Source organism: Jaculus jaculus, chromosome 7 (assembly GCF_020740685.1).
Source record: "Jaculus jaculus isolate mJacJac1 chromosome 7, mJacJac1.mat.Y.cur, whole genome shotgun sequence".
In the NCBI taxonomy this organism is placed as follows: Eukaryota; Metazoa; Chordata; class Mammalia; order Rodentia; family Dipodidae; genus Jaculus; species Jaculus jaculus.
This window is the reverse complement of record NC_059108.1, coordinates 104,235,263-104,254,575: the sequence shown is the minus strand read 5'-3', so window position 1 is coordinate 104,254,575 and position 19,313 is coordinate 104,235,263. Positions and strand designations below refer to the sequence as shown.

Genomic DNA, 19,313 nt, shown 5'->3' with positions numbered 1-19,313 from the left:
CAGCATCCACTTAAAAAGTACCTTTAACCCCAGTGCAGAGTGGAGCAGAGATTGCTGGTGCCTGCTGGCAAGCTACTCCTAACTAAAAAATGGTGGGAGTTTCAGGTTCAATGAGATCCTGTCTCAAGGAACCTAGGCAGAAAAGTGATAGAAGATACTTGACATCCTTCTGTGGCCTTTGCCATGTATACATATGCATATATTATATTATATGGACATACATGCCACAAATATTACACAAAAATAATTGTTTTTGTTATAAACTTTTTTTTTTTTTTTTTTTTTGAGGTACAGTTTCACTGTGGCCCAGGCTGATTTGGAACTCACTCTGTAGCTCCAGGCTGTCCTCAAACTGCTGGCTATCCTCTTATCTCAGCCTCCCAAGTGCTGAGATTAAAGGCATATGTCACAATGACTGGTAAAAACTTTATTATTCATTTAAATATTTATTTTCAAGGAGAGAGCAAGCACATGTGTGTTAGGGCTTCCAGCTGCTGCAGACACAGCAGATGCATACACCAGTTGTGCATCTGTCTTTATGTGGGTACTGGGAATCGAACTGTGGTCATTATGCTTTGTAGGCAAGCGCCTTAACCATTGAACCATTTCTCCAGTCCATATATGTATGTATGTATGTATGTCGTATATATATATATACGACATACATACATACATACACACACATAAACTTTTTTTTTCCAAGGTAGGTTTTCACTGTAGCCCAGGCTGACCTGGAATTCACTCTGTAGTCTCAGGGTGGCCTCGAACTCACAGCAATCCTCCTACCTCTGCCTCCCGAGTGCTGGGATTAAAGGCATGTGCCACCACGCCCAGCTTTATATATATATATTTTTTGTTTGTTTATTTTATTTATTTATTTGAGAGCGACAGGCAGAGAGAGAAAGGCAGAGAGAGAGAGAGAGAATGGGTGCACTAGGGCCTCCAGCCACTGCAAACGAACTCCAGACGCGTGTGCCCCCTTGTGCATCTGGCTAACGTGGGTCCTGGGGAATGGAGCCTCAAACCGGAGTCCTCAGGCTTCACAGACAAGCGCTTAACAGCTAAGCCATCTCTCTAGCCCCTATATATATAATTTAAAAAAAATATTTTATTTATTTATTTCAGAGAGAGAGAGAGGCAGATAGGAATAGAGAATGGGTGTGCCATGACCTTTAGCCACTGCAAACGAACTCCAGATGCATGCATCCTCTTTGCATCTGACTTACATGGGTCTTGGAGAATCGAACCAGGGTCCTTAGGCTTCGCGAGGAAATGCCTTAACCACTAAGCCATTTCACCAGCCCAATATGTAATTTTTTTGAGGTAAGGTCTCACTACTTAGCCTAGTAGGCTGGCCTCAAACTCACAGTGGTCTTCCTACCTTAGCTTCCTGAGTGCTGGGATTAAAGCTGTGTGCCACCATGCCTGGCTTGAAACATTTTTGTTTTGTTTTTTCAAGGTAGGGTCTTGCTGTAGCCCGTTCTGACCTGAAATTCACAATGTAGTCTCAGGCTGGCCTGGAACTCACAGTGATCCTCCTACTTCAGCCTCCCAAGTGCTGGGATTAAAGGCATGCACCACTATACCTAGCAGGGAGAGAGGAGAATGGGTGCTCCAGGCTCTCCACCCACTATAAACAAACTCTATATGCATGTGCCACCTTTTGTATCTGGCTTTGTATGGATACTGGGGAATTGATCCTGGGTCATTTGGCTTTACGGGCAAGCGCCTTAACCACTGAGAGCCTCTGAGAGGGATGGAGTTGGTTTGCGGTGGCAGTAGGCCCTGGTGCACCCATGTTCTATTTCTGTCTGCCTCACTCTGTGTGTGTCTTCCTCATAAATAAATAAAATTACTTTTTAGATTTTATTTAATTATTTGCAAGTAGAGAGAGAGAAGATAGACAGAATGGTGGGTGTACCTGGGCCTCTAGCTGCTGCAAACGAACTCCAGATGCATGCACTACCTTGTGCATCTGGCTTTACATGGACACTGGGGAGTTGAACTTGGGTTGTTAGGCTTTTCAGGCAAGTGCTTTAGCTGCTAAGCCATCACTCCAACCCAATAAAATAATTTTTAAAAAGGAAAAATGTTTCTGGGTGTGGAGGCACATGCCTTTAGTCCCAGCACTCAGGAGGCAGAAGTAGGTGGATCACTGTGTGTTTGAGGTCAGCCTGAGACTATGAATGCTAAGTCAACCTGGGCTAGAGTGAGACTACCTCAAAAAAAAAAAAAAAGAGGGGGAGGCTGGAGAGAAGGTGCTTGCTTGCAAAGCCTAAGGACCCAGGTCTGATTCTCCAGGTCCCACGTAAGCCAGATGCACATGGTGGTGCATGCATCTGTAGTTGATTTGCAATGGCTAGAGGCCCTGGTGCATCCATTCTCCCCCACTCCCAATAAATAAATAAAAGAAAAGAAAAATATAAGGTCAGCCTCAGTAAGTTTGAGGCCCACCTGGGCTACATGAGATACTGTCTCAAAACAAAACAACAAGGTTGGGAAGATGGCTCAGTGTTTAAGGGTGCTTGCTTGCAAAATCTACCTGCCAGGGTTCACTTGCCCAGTATCCACATAAAGCCAGATGAATAAAATGGTACATGCATCTAGAGTTCGTTTGCAGTGGCAAGAGGGCTGGGTACTCTCTCTGTCAAGTAAATAAATGCAAATATTTATAAAAATTAAAAGCAAAAACAAAAAAAAGGGCTTGGGAAATGACTCAGTGGATAAAGTGCTTGTGTTGTAAGTATGAGTATCTTGAGTTCAGAATTCTAGAACCATGTAAAAAGCTGGATGCTGTAGTAGGCATCCAATCCCAGAGGGCCTATGGCAAGATAGGAGGCAGAGACCAGAGAATCTCTGGAGGGCAAGAACTGACATCCAAGGTTTTCTTTTGACCTCTACATGGTACATGTGTACCCTCGTACATACAAAACAAATATAAATTAACATATTATTAAGTGCTATACAGTAGGTCCAATGACTACCTTGAACCAGTATGTTGATAATTTAGGAATAAAAGTAGTCTGAAAAATACTAGAAATAGTACTTAAACTAAAAGTATTGATATAATTGTGCTTTTTAATTAATTAACTAATTAATTAATTTTTTGTTTTATTTTGCTTTTTTGAGGTATAGTCTCGCTCTAGTCCAAGTTGACCTGGAATTTACTATGTAGTCTCAGGGTGGCCTTGAACTCATGGCAGTCCTCCTACCTATGCCTCCTGAATGCTGGGATTAAAGGTGTGCGCCACCACACCCAGCTATAATTGTACAGTTTTAAAAATTTATTCGCAAGGAGAGACAGAAAGAGAAGAGAGAATGAGCACTCCAGGGCCTCTTGGAGCTGCAAACAAATTCTAAATGCATGCGCCACTTTGAGCATCTGACTTGCTGTGGGTACTGGGGAATTGAACCCAGGCTGTGAAAACAAGTACCTTAATTGCTGAGCCATTTTTCCAGCCCTAGTTTTGCTTTTAAGAATTTATTTTGGCCAGGCATAGTGGCACATACCGTTAATCCCCAGCTGAGGTAGGAGGATTGCTGGTAGTTTGAGGCCAGCCTGAGACTAATTCCAGGTCAACCTGGCCTAGAGTAAGACCCTACCTTGAAAAACCAAAAAAGAAAATTGATTTTGAGCACAGATATAGCTCAGTAATAGAGTGCTTGTCTAGTGTACATAAGGCCCTGAGTTCAGTTGCCAGTACCATAAAAGAAAAACAAAACATTTTATGCCATAGTTATAAATTAAGAGTCATCTTATAATTTACATTTTCCTATAAGGAGAGTAGTATGTTGGTAGACAAGAGAGGTAATTTGGAGCATGGCATTTTTAGTGTGTTCATCTTGATAAGAGTACATGATGGAGAAGCTGGCCAAATAACAACATGAAGAGAACAAGACAGAGAATATTAGGAGCTAGGAGAGAGAAGGTACCATGAGATGGGAGAAATATAACTTGAAAAATCTTGTTTTGTTACTGAAAGGAAAAACAAGCACTGAAGAAATTGGATAATGTCCGAAAGGATCACGAAAACAGATTAGAAGCTCTTCAGCAGGCTCAGGTATTATATTTAGCTTTCTCAGATGCTTTTTCCAAAATGATAATCTCAGCTGGCATTACAGTATATGTGCCTTGTTTCTTAAGGAAATAGACAAAATGAAAGGAGAGCTTATAGAAATGAACCTACAGATAGTTGACAGAGCCATTCAAGTAGTTCGTAGTGCTCTGGCCAACCAGATAAATTGGACAGAAATTGGAGTCATTGTGAAAGAAGCCCAAGCTCAAGGAGATCCTGTTGCAAATGCGATCAAAGAATTAAAACTACAAACAAACCATGTTACAATGCTGCTAAGGTAAGTTTGATTCTTAGTTAAGCAGTTAGTGCTTATTTTTATGTTGTTATTTAATGTATGCTACATTCATTTTTTTCTTTATATTTGGAAATTGCTAGAAATAAAATTTTTTCTAAAATAAATAATGAAACAGTTTTATAGAGAAAAGACAAACAAAAAGTGATGTCATTTATATAAGTGAAATACTATTGAATATTTTTAATAGGAACCCATACTTGTTATCAGTGGAGGAATTTTTAGAAATAAAAATTTTTCTAAAATAAATAATGAAACAATTTTATAGAGAAAAGACTTAAACAAAAGTGATATCATTGACATAAGTGAAATACTATTGAATATATTGAATATTTTTAATAGAAATCCATACTTGTTATCAGAGGAGGAAGATGACGATGGTGATGCCAGTGTTGAGAAAAGTGAAGCTGAACCACCAAAGGGAAAAAAGAAAAAGCAAAAGAATAGACAGTTGCAGAAGCCTCTGAAAAATAAGCCATTGCTTGTTGATGTTGATCTAAGCCTGTCAGCCTATGCCAATGCCAAAAAGTAAGTTCTTTTAAAAATGTTTTATTTTTATTTATTTATTTTAAGTTTTGATTTATTTGAGGGGAGTGGGACAGAGAATGGATATGCCAGGGCCTTTAGCCACTGCAAATGAACTCGATGCATCTGGCTTTACATGGGTACTGGGGAATTAAACCTGGGTCGGTAGGCTTTACAGATAAGCTCCTTAACCACTAAGCCATCTCTCCAGCCCTTGTTTGGTTTTTTGAGGTAGCATCTCTCTCTGATCCAGGCTAACCTAAAATTCACTTTGTAATCCCAGACTGGCCTCGAACTCAAAGCCATTCTCCTATGTCTGCTTCCCAAGTGCTGGGATTAAAGGTGTGCCACTATGCCTGGCTTTTTATTTATTTATTTATTTTATGCCTGGCTTTTTAATATTTTCATTTATTTATTTGTAGGCAGAGAGAGACAGGGGAGAGAGAGAATGGGCACATCTGGACCTCTAGCCACTGCAAACAAATTCCAAATGAACATACCAATTTGTGCATCTGGCTTTATGTGAGGAATCAAACCTAAATTGTTAGGTTTTCAGGCAAATGCCTTAACTGCTGAGCTATCTCTCTAGTCCCTTTTCTTGAATTTAAAAAAAATACATTTTTAAAAAATTTAATTTATTTATTTGAGACAGCGAAAAGGAGGCAGATAGAGAGAGTGGCCATGCCTGGGCCTCTAGCCACTGCAATGAACTCCAGACACAGGCACCACCTTGTAAGTCTGGCTTATATGTGTACTGGGGAGTCAAACCTGCCTCCTTAGGCTTCACAGGCAAATGCCTTAACCACTAAGACATCTCTTCAGACCCTTTTTGGATTTTATGAGGTAGGATCTCACTCTAGGTCAGGCTGGCCTGGAATTTATTATGTAGTCTCAGGGTGTCCTCCAACTCACGTTGATCCTTCTACATCTGTTTCCCTAGTGTTGGCATAAAAGGCATGTGTTACCAGGCCCAGCCCTGTATATAATTACTTTGGTGCAAAATTATCTTTAGTTTGTGCACCTGCAACTTTGTTCTGTATTATTTGAGACTAGCTTAATTCTGTATGATTTAAAATAAATAAATAACTAAATAGTACAGATTTTACTTTGTGTGTAAGAGTCATATTTTTTTGTAGATATTATGATCACAAGAGATATGCTGCGAAAAAAACTCAGAAGACTGTTGAAGCTGCTGAGAAGGTAACAATAGAATGAATGGTCATTGTTTTTTGTGTTTGGGCTTTTTTTCCATAGTGGGGAAAGAGTGAAACCCTGCCTTACGTGCTTTTCAGATGCCTCATTAAAAAAAATTTTTTTTAAATTTATTTCAGAGAGGGGAAGAGGCACAGTGAGTAAGAGAAGGTGGGTGGGGAGAATTGGTGCACCAGGGCTTCCAGCCACTGTAAGCAAACTCCAGATGCATGCGCCACCTTGTGCATCTGCCTTATGTGGGTCCTGGGGAGTCGAACCGAGGTCCTTTGGCTTTGCCAGCAAGTTCCTTAACCTCTAGGCCATCTCTCCAGCCCTTCATTATTATTATTTAAATTTTTTTTGACAATTTCCATAATTGTAAATAATATCCCATGGTAATTCCCTCCCTACCCCACTTTCCCCTTTGAAACTCCATTCTCCATCATATCCTCTCCCCTTCTCAATCACTCTCTCTTTTGTTTTGATGTCATGATCTTTTCCTCCTATTATGATGGTCTTGTGTAGGTATTTTTGGCATTTTTGTCGAAGATGAGGTGGCTATAGCTTCACGGACTTATATCTGGGTCCTCTATTCTATTCCATATATCTGCTTTTGTGCCAGTACCATGCTGTTTTGGTTCTATGGCTCTGTAATATAGGTTAGAATCAGGTATGGTGATACCACCAGCCTTATTTTTGTTCAGTATTGTTTTAGATATTCAAGGTTTTTTTATGCTTCCAAATGAATTTTGGCATTATTTTTTTCTATTTCTGTGAAGAAAGCCATTGGAATTTTGATGGGAATTGCATTAAATGTGTAGATTGTTTTTGGTAGGATTGCCATTTTCACAGTATTGATTCTTCCAACCCAAGAACAAGGGATGTTTTTCCATTTCCTAATGTCTTCTGCAATTTTTCGCTTGAGTGTTCTAAAGTTTTCATCGTAGAGAGCCTTTACTTCCTTGGTTAGGTTTATTCCAAGGTACTCTATTTTTTTGGATGCTATTGTGAATGGGAGTGATTCTCTGATTTCATCCTCTCTGTGTTTGTTGTTAGCATATATGAAGGTTACTGATTTCTGTGTATTTATTTTGTATCCTGCTACATGGCTGTAGGTGTTTATCATCAGCTCTAACAGTTTGCTAAGTAGAGTCTTTAAGGTTCTTATTGCACAGAATCATGTCATCTGCAAATAATGATAACTTGATCTCTTCCTTTCCAATTTGTATCCCTTTTATGAGTGCCTCTTGCTTTATTGCTATAGCTAAGACTTCCAGTACTATATTAAATAAAAGTGGGGACAGTGGACACCCTTGTCTTGTTCCTGATTTAGTGGAAAAGCTCAAGTTTATCTCCATTTAGTATTATGTTGGCTGTAGGCTTGTCACAAATAGCCTTTATTATGTTGAGATATTTTTCTTCTATTCCCAGTCCCTGTAGGACTTTTTTTTGTTGTTGTTTATTTTATTTATTTATTTGAGAGCAACAGAGCGGAAGAGGGAGGGAGGGAGAGAAAGAGAATGGGTGTGCCAGGGCCTCTAGCCACTGCAAACGAACTCCAGATGCATGCATCACCTTGTGCATCTGGCTAACGTGGGTCCTGGGGAATCGAGCCTCGAACTGGGGTCCTTAGGCTTAACAGGCAAGCAATTAACTGCTAAGCCATCTTTCCAGCCCGACTTTTTCTTTTAAATATATATTTTTATTTTTTTACCTTTTGACAGAGAATGAGAGGGAGAGAGAATGAACATGCCAGGTCTTCTAGCCACTACAAAATCCAGATGTATGCGCCACCTTGTGCAGCTGGTTTTCTGTAGGACTTTTATCATGAAGGGATGTTGGGTTTTGTCAAATGCTTTTTCTGCATCTAAGGAGATGATCATGTGATTTTTGTCCTTCAGCCTATTTATATAATGTATTACATTTATCTATTTGCATATGTTGAACCATCCCTGCATCTCTAGAATAAAGCCTACTTGGTCAGGGTGAATGATCTTTCTGATATATTCTTGTATCTGTTTGCCAATATTTTGTTGAGAATTTTTGCATCTATGTTCATGAGGGACATTGGTCTGTAATTTTCTTTTTTTGTTCTATCTTTGCCTGGTTTTGGTATCAGGGTGATGTTGGTTTCATAGAAGTAGTTTGGTAAGATTCCTTCTTTTTCTGTTTTATGGAAAAGTTTAAGAAGCATTGGTTTTAGTTTTTCCATGAAGGTCTGGTAAAATTCACCAGTGAACCCATCTCTGGGCCTAGACTTTTTTTAGTTTGTTTGGTTTTTTTTTTTTTTTTTTTGAGCTAAGGTTTCACTCTAGTCCAGGCTGACCTGGAAATCACTATGTAGTCTCAGGGTGGCCTTGAACTCATAGCGATCCACCTGCCTCTGCCTCCCAAGTGCTGGGATTAAAGGAATGCGCCACCATGCCCAGCTAGTTGGTAGATTTTTTTTTTTTTTTCGAGGTAGGGTCTCACTCTAGCTCAAGCTGACCTGGAATTCACTATGGAGTCTCAAGGTGGCCTCAAACTCATGGTGATCCTCCTACCTCTGCCTCCCAAGTGCTGGGATTAAAGGCGTGCGCCACCATGCCCAGTTTATGATTTTTTTTTTTTCATAACTGCTTGGATCTCCATACTTGTTGTTACATGTCTTTTAAGTGGTTAATCTCATCTTGATTTAACTTAGGTAGGTCATATAAATCAAGGAAATTATCCATTTCTTTCAGATTTTCAAACTTAGTCAAGTATATGTTCTTATAGTATGTCCCTGTGATTTTTTTTTTTTTTTGGTGTGTGTTTTAAGGTAGGGTCTCACTCTGGCTCAGGCTGTCCTGGAATTCACTATGTAGTCTCAGAGTGGCCTCGAACTCACGGCGATCCTCCTACCTCTGCCTCCCAAGTGCTGGGATTAAAGGCGTGTGCCACCATGCCCGGCAATTTTTTGAATCTCTCTGGTATCTGTTGTGATACTGCCTTTGGCATCTCTAATTTTATTAATTTGTGTCTCTTCTCTTTTTTTGGTCAGATTTGCTAAGGGTTTATCAATCTTGTTTATCCTTTCAAAGAACCAACTCTTTGTTTCATTGATTCTTTGGATTGGTTTTTTTTTTGGTTTCTATTTCATTAATTTCTGCCCTAATCTTTATTATTTCTTCCTGTCTACTGATTTTTGGTTTGCCTTGTTTTTGGTTTTCCAAGGTTTTAAGGTGAAGCATTAAGTTGTTTACTTGTGACCTTTCTAATTTCTTAATATAGGCATTAAATCTATAAATTTCCCTCACAGGACTGTCTTCATTTGTGTCGCAAAGGTTTTGGTATGTTGTGTTTTCATTATCATTTGACTCTATGAAGTTTTTTATTTCCTTCTTGATTTCTTCATTGACCCATTCATCCTTTAATAGTGTATTGTTTAGTTTCCATGATTTTGTGTATGCTCTGTAGCTTTTCTTGCTATTGATTTGTAGTTTGATCCCATTGTGATCAGATAGAGTTCATGTAATTATTTCAGTTTTTCTGTATTTGTTAAGATTTGTTTTGTGTCCTAATATATGATCTATTTTAGAGAATGTTTCATGTGCTACTGAGAAGAATATATTCTGCAGCATTTGGATAAAATGTCCTGTAGATATCTGTTAGGTCCATTTGTTCTATGATCCAATTTAATCCAGATACCTCCCTCTCTGTTTGTTTATTTGTTTTGCCAGGATGACCTGTCAATTGATGAGAGTGGGGTGTTGAAGTCACCCACTACAACTGTGTTTGGTGTTGTCTGTGACCTTAGTTCTAATAGCATTTGTTTGATGAAGTTGGGAACCCCTGTGTTTGGTGCATGTATGTTTAGGATTGTAATGTCTTCCTGTTGGAGTGTGCCTTTAATAAATATATAGTGACCTTCCTTATCTTTCTTTACTAATGTTGGACTGAAGTCTACCTTGTCAGGTATTAGGATAGCAACCCCTGCTTGTTTGCTAGGCCCATTTGCTTAAAACACTGTTTTCCAACCTTTTACCCTAAGATAGTGTCCATCCTTTGTAGAAAGGTGAGTTTCTTGGAGGTAACAAATTGAAGGATCCTGATGTTTAACCCAGTCTGCAAACCTATGTCTTGTGGTTGGGGCATTGAGGCCATTGATATTAAGCGATATTATTGAAAGGTGTATTATTTATTTTTGCCATTTTTCTTGTTTTGTAGATCATCCGGTTTTACCTTTGCTTTCTTGTATTAACTAGTATTTGAATATGGTTTGTTTTTTCCAGGTTTCTTCTATGTGTGCTTTTCTTTCTCTTTAGCATGGAGGGTTCTTTCAAGTATTTTCTGTAGGGCTGGTTTTGCCTTCAAATATTCCTTTAGCCTGTTTTTGTTGTTGTATGTCCTTATTTCTTCATCTATCTGAATGGATAGCTTTGCAGGATAAAGTAACCTTGGTTGACAGTTGTTCTCCTTCATAACTTGGAATACATCATTCCAGGCCCTTCTAGCTTTGAAAGTTTGTGTTGAGTAATCTGCTGTGATCCTGATGAGCTTGCCTTTGTATGTGTCTCAATTTTTCTCTCTAACTGCTTTCAGTATATTTTCTTTGGTTTGAGTGTTTGTTAGTTTAGTTATAATATGGCAAGGAGAGGTTCTTTCCATGTTTTGTCTATTTGGTGTTGTAAAGGTTTCCTTTATCTGTATTGGCATCTCTTTCCCAATTTGGGGGAAGTTTTCTTCTTTGATTTTGTTGAAAATACCTACTTTGCCTCTGGAGTGAAATTCTTCTCCTACTATACACTGAATTATTATGTTTGATCTTTTCATAGTGTCTCGAATGTCTTGAAATTCTCATTCATACTTTCCTATTAGTTTGTCTTTCTCTTTCTTGGACTGTATTCAGTCTGCCACCTGGTCTTCTAGTTTAGATATTCTGTCCTCTCCTTCATCCATTCTACTGGGTAGATTATCTACAGTTTTTTATTTCATTAACTGTGTTCTTCGTTGCTTCCTCACGCCCGGAAATTTTCCTTTTATTTGAAGTGGTAGAAGGATAGGTTTATTCAAAGTGAGCTCAGGCTTTGAGCAAGCAAGCAGTTCATCCAGCCTAATTTTGCATTAAATGTGTATATTTCTAGTTTTTCTCCCTAAGCTTGCATCACCTTCATCTTTTTTCTCCCATTTCAGGAAATAGCACCTTCATTTTTCTTGGATCAAATGCTGGAGAAACCCAAAACTCCTTTCTCATAAATGATATCCAGGCTATCATCAAGTTTTTTTTTTTTAGGCAGGGTTTCACTCTAGCCCAGGCCGACCTGGAATTCACTATGAAGTCTCAGGGTAGCCTCAATCAAGTTTTTTTGTTTTTTTTTTAAGTATTTTATTGATTTATTTATTTGAGAGAGAGAAGGAGAGGAAGAGGCAGATAGAGAGAATGGGCACACCAGTGCCTCCAGCCACTGCAAACAAACTCCAGACACATGTGCCACCTTATACATCTGGTTTATGTGGGTACTGGGGAATCAAACCTGGGTCCTTAGTCTTTGTAGGCAAGTGTCTTCATTATCCACTAAGCCTTCTCCAACCAAGCTGCAAGTTGTTTTGATTCTCAGTTTAAATATAACCAGGTGTGATGGGGATACATGTAATTCCCAGACTTAGGAGGTAGATGCAGGAAAATGAACAGTTCAAGATAAAAAAAAGCCATAAATTTTGAAGGCCAAGTCTTCACTAAATGCTCTTATGTGCAAAGAAGTGTCTTTCTGAGACCCGTTCTTTTAGTTTCAGTGTAAGAGACTTATTAATGTTAGAGGGGTTAGATGACAGCACATTTGGGATTGTCAAAATGTCAAAGCTTCATAGAGATCAGCTTTTATACTGAAAACAGTTCCGCATGGCTATTATGTAAGGCACGAAAATGAATTGAGAAAGAATAATCTGGAAATGTGATGTTGAAGTTGCAGGTAGAAAAGTGAAAGCAGGGCTGGTGGGATGGCTTAGTGGTTAAGGTGTTTACCTACAAAGCTAAAGGACCCAGGTTCAATACCCCAGGATCCACATTAGCCAGATGCACATGGGGCACAAGCATCTGGAGTTCATTTGCATTGGTTGGAAGCCCTGATGTGCCCATTCTCTCTCTCCCTTTCCCTCTTTCTCTGTCAAATAAATAAATAAAATTTAAAAAAGAAAAGTTGAAGGAAATAAAACAAGAAATGTCTTGAGAAATGTGTTAATTGCTTAGATTTTGGTGCTGTTGAGATGCAACAAGAAACAATATTTAGTCATCTTTTTAACTCTCAGGAATTTAAAATCCATCAAAATGAAATGCAGTATGACATAGTCAAGCAACAACATTTTCTTTAATATTTATGATATATAACCTACCTACCCATACTGCCTAAGGCTTCTGATGACTTAGTGCTCAGCTATAGTCTACAAAACAAATTAGGATACTTTTTAGTCTTAACTTGATTAAAAAGAATGTTTTTGCATGGGCTGGAGAGATGGCTTAGCAGTTAAGGTGCTTGTGTGTGAAGCCTAAAGGACCCAGGTTCCATTCTCCAGTATCCACATAAACCAGATGCACAAGGTGGTACATGCCACTGAGTTAGTTTGCAGTGGCTGGAGGCCCTGGCATATCTATTCTCTCTCTATCTGCTTCTTCTTCTCTCCTCCCTGCTCTCAAATAATTAAGTATATTTTTAAAAAGAAAACAAAAGAGTTCACGGTCATCCTTAGCCTCATATTAAGTTTGAGATCACTCTGAGCTACTTGAGACAGCCACAATACCAAATGCATAGCAAAGAAATTAAAAAGTAACCAAAATCTGGCCACATTCCATTGTTTCCACTGGTCAGGCCTTCTTTATCTCTGTAGCCACATGACCTGTAACAGTAGTCTGTTACTATTAACAGTAGTCTCTTACTGGATTGTTCTTTTTCTTCACTATATCCTGTTCTCAACATAGTAGTAATTCTCTTAAGTTACAAGCAAACTCCATTTTCTCTCACTCAAAACCTTACAGTTGCTGGGTGTGGTGGCACGCACCTTTAATCCCAGCACATGGAAGGCAGAGTAGGAGGATCACTGTGAGCGCGAGGCTACAGAGTGGAGCTACAGAGTTCTGGGTCAGCCTAGGCTAGAGTGAGACCCTACCTCAAAATGACAACAACATAAGGAGATCAACACAGAGAAAAAACTACTACAAATCAGAGATCCAGAGGCCTCCAACACCTCATCACTGAAGCAGACCAAATACGAACCCAACATGGCTCAGGGAAATTTTGCGGAAGAGGGGGTGGACAGAATGTCAGAGCCACATGTTGGGTCATGATATGCAGACATTTATCCTACCCATAACTGTGGGCTAACTCCAGAATGCATGCCCCATATACTTCAACAAGGAGAGGGGGTAGGTAATGGATGAGCCTAATAATGGTACCAAATTGACTATATTCGCTGAGTGTAAAATTAATTAATATATAAAAAAAGAAAACAACAACAAAAACCTTCCACTTACTTTCCTCCCATCTTAATACAATGTACAGCACTGCTGGCTTATATGATTGCTTTTCCTGACCTCACTTATCACCTGCGTTCCTTCTCTTTTTGGATCTTCTGGGATCTTAGCTCTTCCTAGGACCAAGGTGCATCACTGATGTCTAAGGGTCCTTGCACTTGTTTCTCTTTTCTGCCTGGAATGTTCTCACATTTTCAAGGTTTGATCCTTTCCTTCATTCATCCACATGTCTACTTAAATAAGACTATCAGAGATACCTTTGTTGACTGTTTTTACTAAAAATTACCACACTCAATCTCATTTTACTTTGCTATTATTCTTAACCCCCTCAATTGACATAAAACTTTGAATATTTTTCTCTTTAGAATATGCATCAAAGTTTGATTTGTGTTTTGATTCTTGCTGTAGCCTAATTTCTGGAGTATTGCCTGGAACAGAGTAAGCACTTTCATATCTATTAAATGAGTTGCCTTCTTGACTTGACCGTACTGTTTACATTTCTTTCTTCTTCTTTTTTTTTCTGCTGACCTGGAATTCACTATGTAGTCTCAGGGTGGCCTCGAATTCACAGTGATCCTCCTACCTCTGCCTCCCAAGTGCTGAGATTAAAGAGGTGCATCACCACACCCAGCTAAATCTTTTTTTTTTTTTTTAATTTTTATTTATTTATTTGAGAGCGACAGACACAGAGAGAAAGACAGATAGAGGGAGAGAGAGAGAATGGGCGCGCCAGGGCTTCCAGCCTCTGCAAACGAACTCCAGACCGCCCCTTGTGCATCTGGCTAATGTGGGACCTGGGGAACCGAGCCTCGAACCGGGGTCCTTAGGCTTCACAGGCAAGCGCTTAACCGCTAAGCCATCTCTCCAGCCCACATTAGCCATCTTAAATGCCCTCATCACAGAGCCAGAGGCCCAGCATTTGAGTAGTTGTTAGTCATCGCTCCTTACATAAAACAAAGCAATAGCCTTCCAGTAACTAAACAAGTTAAAAACCAAAAAAGAGGGTTTTCCCTGATTAGTAGTAGCAATGGTTGAAATTTCCTTTCCTTCCTCTTTCTCTCTCGCTGTACTGCCTCATAGCACCCCTGCCTCCTTCACTTCCCTCAGGGGTCACCCCCAGTTTTAGGAAGCCTTTCTAGCCGCTCCTTTGCAGAGACCCTCTTGCCTTTCTCCTCACTTTCCCCGTGAGATCATTTTCGTCTCCCTCCTGACAGGCACCTCTTTACCCAGTGTGTTAGTTTGCTCTCCCAGCTAAATCTTTTATCTTTCATTATAGTATGTATATAGGTTATGTGACAGTGTAAAAACTTTTTGTTGGTTTGTTTGTTTGTTTGTTTGTTTGTTTGTTTGTTTGTTTGTTTTTCTGAGGTAGGGTCTCACTCTAGCTCAGGCTGACCTGGAATTCACTATCTAGAATCAGCTGTCTTTGAATTTACTGTGATCTTCCTACCTCTGCCTCCTGAATGTTGGGATTAAAGGTGTGCACCACGACACCCGGCTGTAAAAACTTTTAAAAAACATATTTTTATTTTTTATTTAGAGATTAAGAGGCAGATAGAGAGTGGGATGCACCAGGGCCTCTAGCCGCTGCAGATGAACTCCAGACGCCACCTGTGCATTTGGCTTTATGTGGGCACCAGGAAACCCGACATGGGTCCTTTGGCTTTGCTTGCAAGTGCCTTAACCATTTAACCATCTCTCTAACCCCTGTAAAAACTATTTCTGAAACTTGGTATTATTATGCATACCTATAATCCCAGTATGGTGGAGGTTGAGGCAGGTGTATCTTTGTGAGTTCAAAATCACCTTCAAGTCAGACAACTTGTCCTATTGCTTACTTTGGTATTAATTAAGTGCATTATAAAACTTTTTTTTTTTTTTTTATAAATAGGCATTCAAGTCAGCAGAAAAGAAAACAAAGCAAACCTTAAAAGAAGTACAAACCGTTACCTCTATTCAAAAAGCAAGAAAAGTGTATTGGCAAGTATTAAGCTTGTGTGTGTGTGTGTGTGCGTGCGTGTGCACGTGTGCATCCTGTGTATGCATATACAATGGCCAAAGGAATACTTTAGATGTCATTCTTTTTGCTCCTCTGCCTGTTGTTGCCTTGAGAAGAGTCTCTCACTCTATCAAGAGCTTCCATTTTTGCTCTTTTTTTTTTCCCAGTCAGCAAGCATCATCAATCTCTGCCTCCTGCTGAACTGGGATTACATACCTACATGTTTACATGGGTGCTAAGAAATCAAACTTAGGCAGTCTCAGTCTCAGGCCTCAGCTGGCACAGCTAACCTCTGAACCATATCCCCAGCCCCTATTTATTTATTTATTACTATTTTATTTTTATTTATTTATTTATTTGACAGAGAAAGAGGGAGAGAGGGAGAGAATGGGTGCACCAGGGCCTCCAGCCACTGCAAATGAACTGCAAATGTGTGTACCCCCTTGTGCATCTGGCTAACATGGGTCCTGGGGAGTTGAACCTGGGTCCTTTGACCTTGCAGGCAAACACCTTAACCGCTAAGCCATCCCTCCAAACCTTCCCCCAGCCCCTATTTGTGCCTTTTTAAAAATTTGCTGTCTTTATTGAAATTAGCTATGCATAATAATTAGAAAGTCAAGCAGTTGTACAGTGCTTGTTACAAATCAGTAGCCTTACAGTTCTTCACCTGTATCCTATTACCTGCTATCCCAGAAAAACTACTTTTAGCTATTTTAATTATTTTCCTCCATTTCTCTTTGTGAATGCTTGTATTACTACTTCTTATTTTATTTTATTTTTTTGCATAATAGTCTATTATTGACTGCTCACTATGGAAGAGGAATATTTCAGTTTAGATTTAAACTGTGTTGCATATACACAGCTCTAGCATAATTTTGTCAAGATTGATATTTACCTTTAATATTGTTACGAATAGTTATATTGTAGTCACATTTGAGCCATATAGTATTGCTTTTCCTTTTTGTTCAGTTTTTATGTCTTCCCTGGAGTTCAAAATAGTTTAATTTGGGCTGAAGGGATGGCTCAGCTGTTACAGTGCTTGCATACAAAGTCAAAGGACCTAGGTTCCATTCCACAGGACCCACATAAGCCAGATGCACAGATGGTACATTTGTTTGGAATTCATTTGATGTGGCTGGAAGCACTGGAGCACTGGTGTGTCCATTGTCTATCTATCTGCCCCCCCCCCTTCTTTCTTTTACTGTGCATCTTTGTCTTTCTCTCTCTCAAATAAATATATAAAAATAAAATTTTGTTTAATTTACTTTATTTTTATTTTATTTGTGTAACTAACTCTTCTTCAACTTCTCTTTCAAGTATGTTCAAACACATTGGAATTTCATTACCATCTCCCTCAATAATAGTTCAGTGATCTCTCTTAGAGCACTGTTTGTTATTTTGCTGTGCTGAGAATTAAACCCAGTGCCTCATGCATGCTACCTGTGCACTCTTAAGGGAGCCACATCTGCAGCCTCCCTTTTTTTTTGACATATTATCTCATTATTTTGCTTAGGTTGATATCAAATTCCTAGGCTTAAGCTATCCTCCTGCCTCATCCTCTTGATTAGCTGGGACTCCCATTATATTACCACTGCACAAAGCCTGTAGGGTTAGGTTCAATTCCCAATTGACCCACATAAGATTGCAAATAGTGATGCAAATGTCTGGAATTCGTTGCAGTGGTGAGAGGCCCTGTTGTGCCCATAGGTGTGTGGGCACATGTGCAAGCACACATATGCAAACAAAAATATTTAATGGTATGAATTCAGGCAGTTATAAAGAAAAAAATGTTAGCCAGCTATGGTGGCCACGCCTTTAATCTCAGCACTCAGGAGGCAGAGGTAGGAGGATCGCCATGAGTTCAAGGCCACCCTGAAAGTATATAGTGAGTTCCAGGTCAGCCTGGGCTAGAGTGAGACACTACCTCAAAAAAACAAAAACAAAAAAAGTTAATCTTGCTTTCTTACAATTTGACAGGTTTGAGAAATTTCTGTGGTTCATTAGCTCAGAAAACTATCTAATTATAGGTGGGCGAGATCAGCAACAGAATGAGATAATTGTGAAAAGATACTTGACACCAGGTAAGTACGATTACAATTCTAAAACATTTTCTGTCTTTATACTGTGGTTTGACAGAATTAATTAGTAGAAATATTTGATGCTTTATGTTTTGTTGAAGTATTTTGTCATTTAATTCTCAGTTTAAATAAATATTTCTAGTATTGCTGAGATAATCTTTGGTATTGGATTTTTTGTTTGTTTTCTTGCTTTTCAAGGTAGAATCTTGCTCTAGCCCAGACTGACCTGGAATTCACTATGTAGTCTCAGGGTGGCCTAAAACTCATGGCAATCCTACCTTGGCCTCCCAAGTACTAGGATTAAGGTTGTATGCACCATGCCCAGCCTTGTAAGCGACTTTTGATCTTCTACTGTGTTTATAAAGTCATTGTAGCTCAAAATTTTTTTATTTTTATTTATTTATTTGAGAGTGACAGAATAAGAGGCAGAGAGAATGGGCATGTCAAGATTTCCAGCCACTGCAAAGGAACTCCAGATGCACTCACCCCCTTGTACATCTGTCTAACGTGGGTCCTGGGGAATCAAGCCTGGAACCAGGGTCCTTAGGCTTCACAGGCAAGTGCTTGACCACCAAGCCATCTCTCCAGCCTATAGCTCAAATTTTTAAAGGCTTAATTTTCCCATTTAGAAATAGGATTTATAGCTGCATTGTAGTATGTACATGGAGTTGCAGCAGCTTGGGAGGCTGACAGAAGTATCATTTGAACTCAGGACATTGAGAACAGTTTAGGCAACATAGTGATACCCTGTTTGGGGAAAAAGAAAGAGAGAGAAAGGGGCTGGAGGGATGGCTTAGGAGTTAAGGCGCTTGCGTGCAAAGCCAAAGGACCCAGGTTCAATTCCCCAGGACCCACATAAGCCAAACGCACAAGGTGGTGCATGCATCTGGAGTTCACTTGTGGAGGCTAGAGGCCCTGATGTGCCCATTCTCATTTTCTCTCTCTTTGCCTCTTTCTCTTTGTCAAATAAATAAATTATGTTTGTTTGTTTGTTTAAAAAGAAAGAGGAGGAAGGAAGGAAACTAGCATAATAGGATGAAATTAAGAGCCAATTGTAGAAAGAAAGACTGGGAAACTTGGTGGCTTATGCCTTTAATCCCATGACTCAAGAGCCAGAGGTAGCAGGATCACTGTTTGAGTCCAGCCTGGGCTAGAATGAGACCCTACCTCAAAAAAGAAAAAGGAAAAAAAAAAAAAAAGAAGAAAAGAAAGAATAAAAGCAACAAAGTGGTGGGGGACACAAAGGACTTATCATTTCTTATCTTTACTTAAGGAGACATATATGTGCATGCTGATCTTCATGGAGCTACCAGCTGTGTAATTAAGAATCCAACAGGTAATATATTTCCGTTATATAGAAATTTAGTTCCTTAAAATATACATATTGGGAGGAATAGATCAATCTCATCCTTTGCTAGAAATCATTACCCATAGTTTGGTAGCAAAAAAAAGAAAGAAAGAAAGAAAAGAGAAAAATATACATATATATTATTTTGGTTTTTTGAGGTAGGGTCTCACTCTAGTCCAGGCTATCCTGGAATTCACTGTATAGTCTCAGGGTGGCCTTGAACTTTCAGTGATCCTCCTACCTCTGCCTTCCAAGTGCTGGGATTGAAAGCGTGAGCTACCATGCCCGCCTTTTTAAAACTTCTTTATTGACAGCTTC

At 39.3% G+C, this 19,313-nt stretch overlaps 1 protein-coding gene across 1 annotated transcript in view; it reads left to right on the top strand.

Annotated features, from left to right (window-relative positions):
• The window catches only part of Nemf (nuclear export mediator factor), an 87,063-nt gene that overhangs the window by 23,411 nt on the left and 44,339 nt on the right, over positions 1-19,313 (top strand). Inside the window, exons 12-18 of the mRNA XM_045155065.1 lie at positions 3,984-4,061; positions 4,145-4,353; positions 4,711-4,896; positions 6,030-6,093; positions 15,462-15,550; positions 17,547-17,650; positions 18,921-18,983. Coding sequence (XP_045011000.1) covers positions 3,984-4,061; positions 4,145-4,353; positions 4,711-4,896; positions 6,030-6,093; positions 15,462-15,550; positions 17,547-17,650; positions 18,921-18,983 — 793 coding nt within the window. The remainder of the gene's footprint in view (positions 1-3,983; positions 4,062-4,144; positions 4,354-4,710; positions 4,897-6,029; positions 6,094-15,461; positions 15,551-17,546; positions 17,651-18,920; positions 18,984-19,313) is intronic.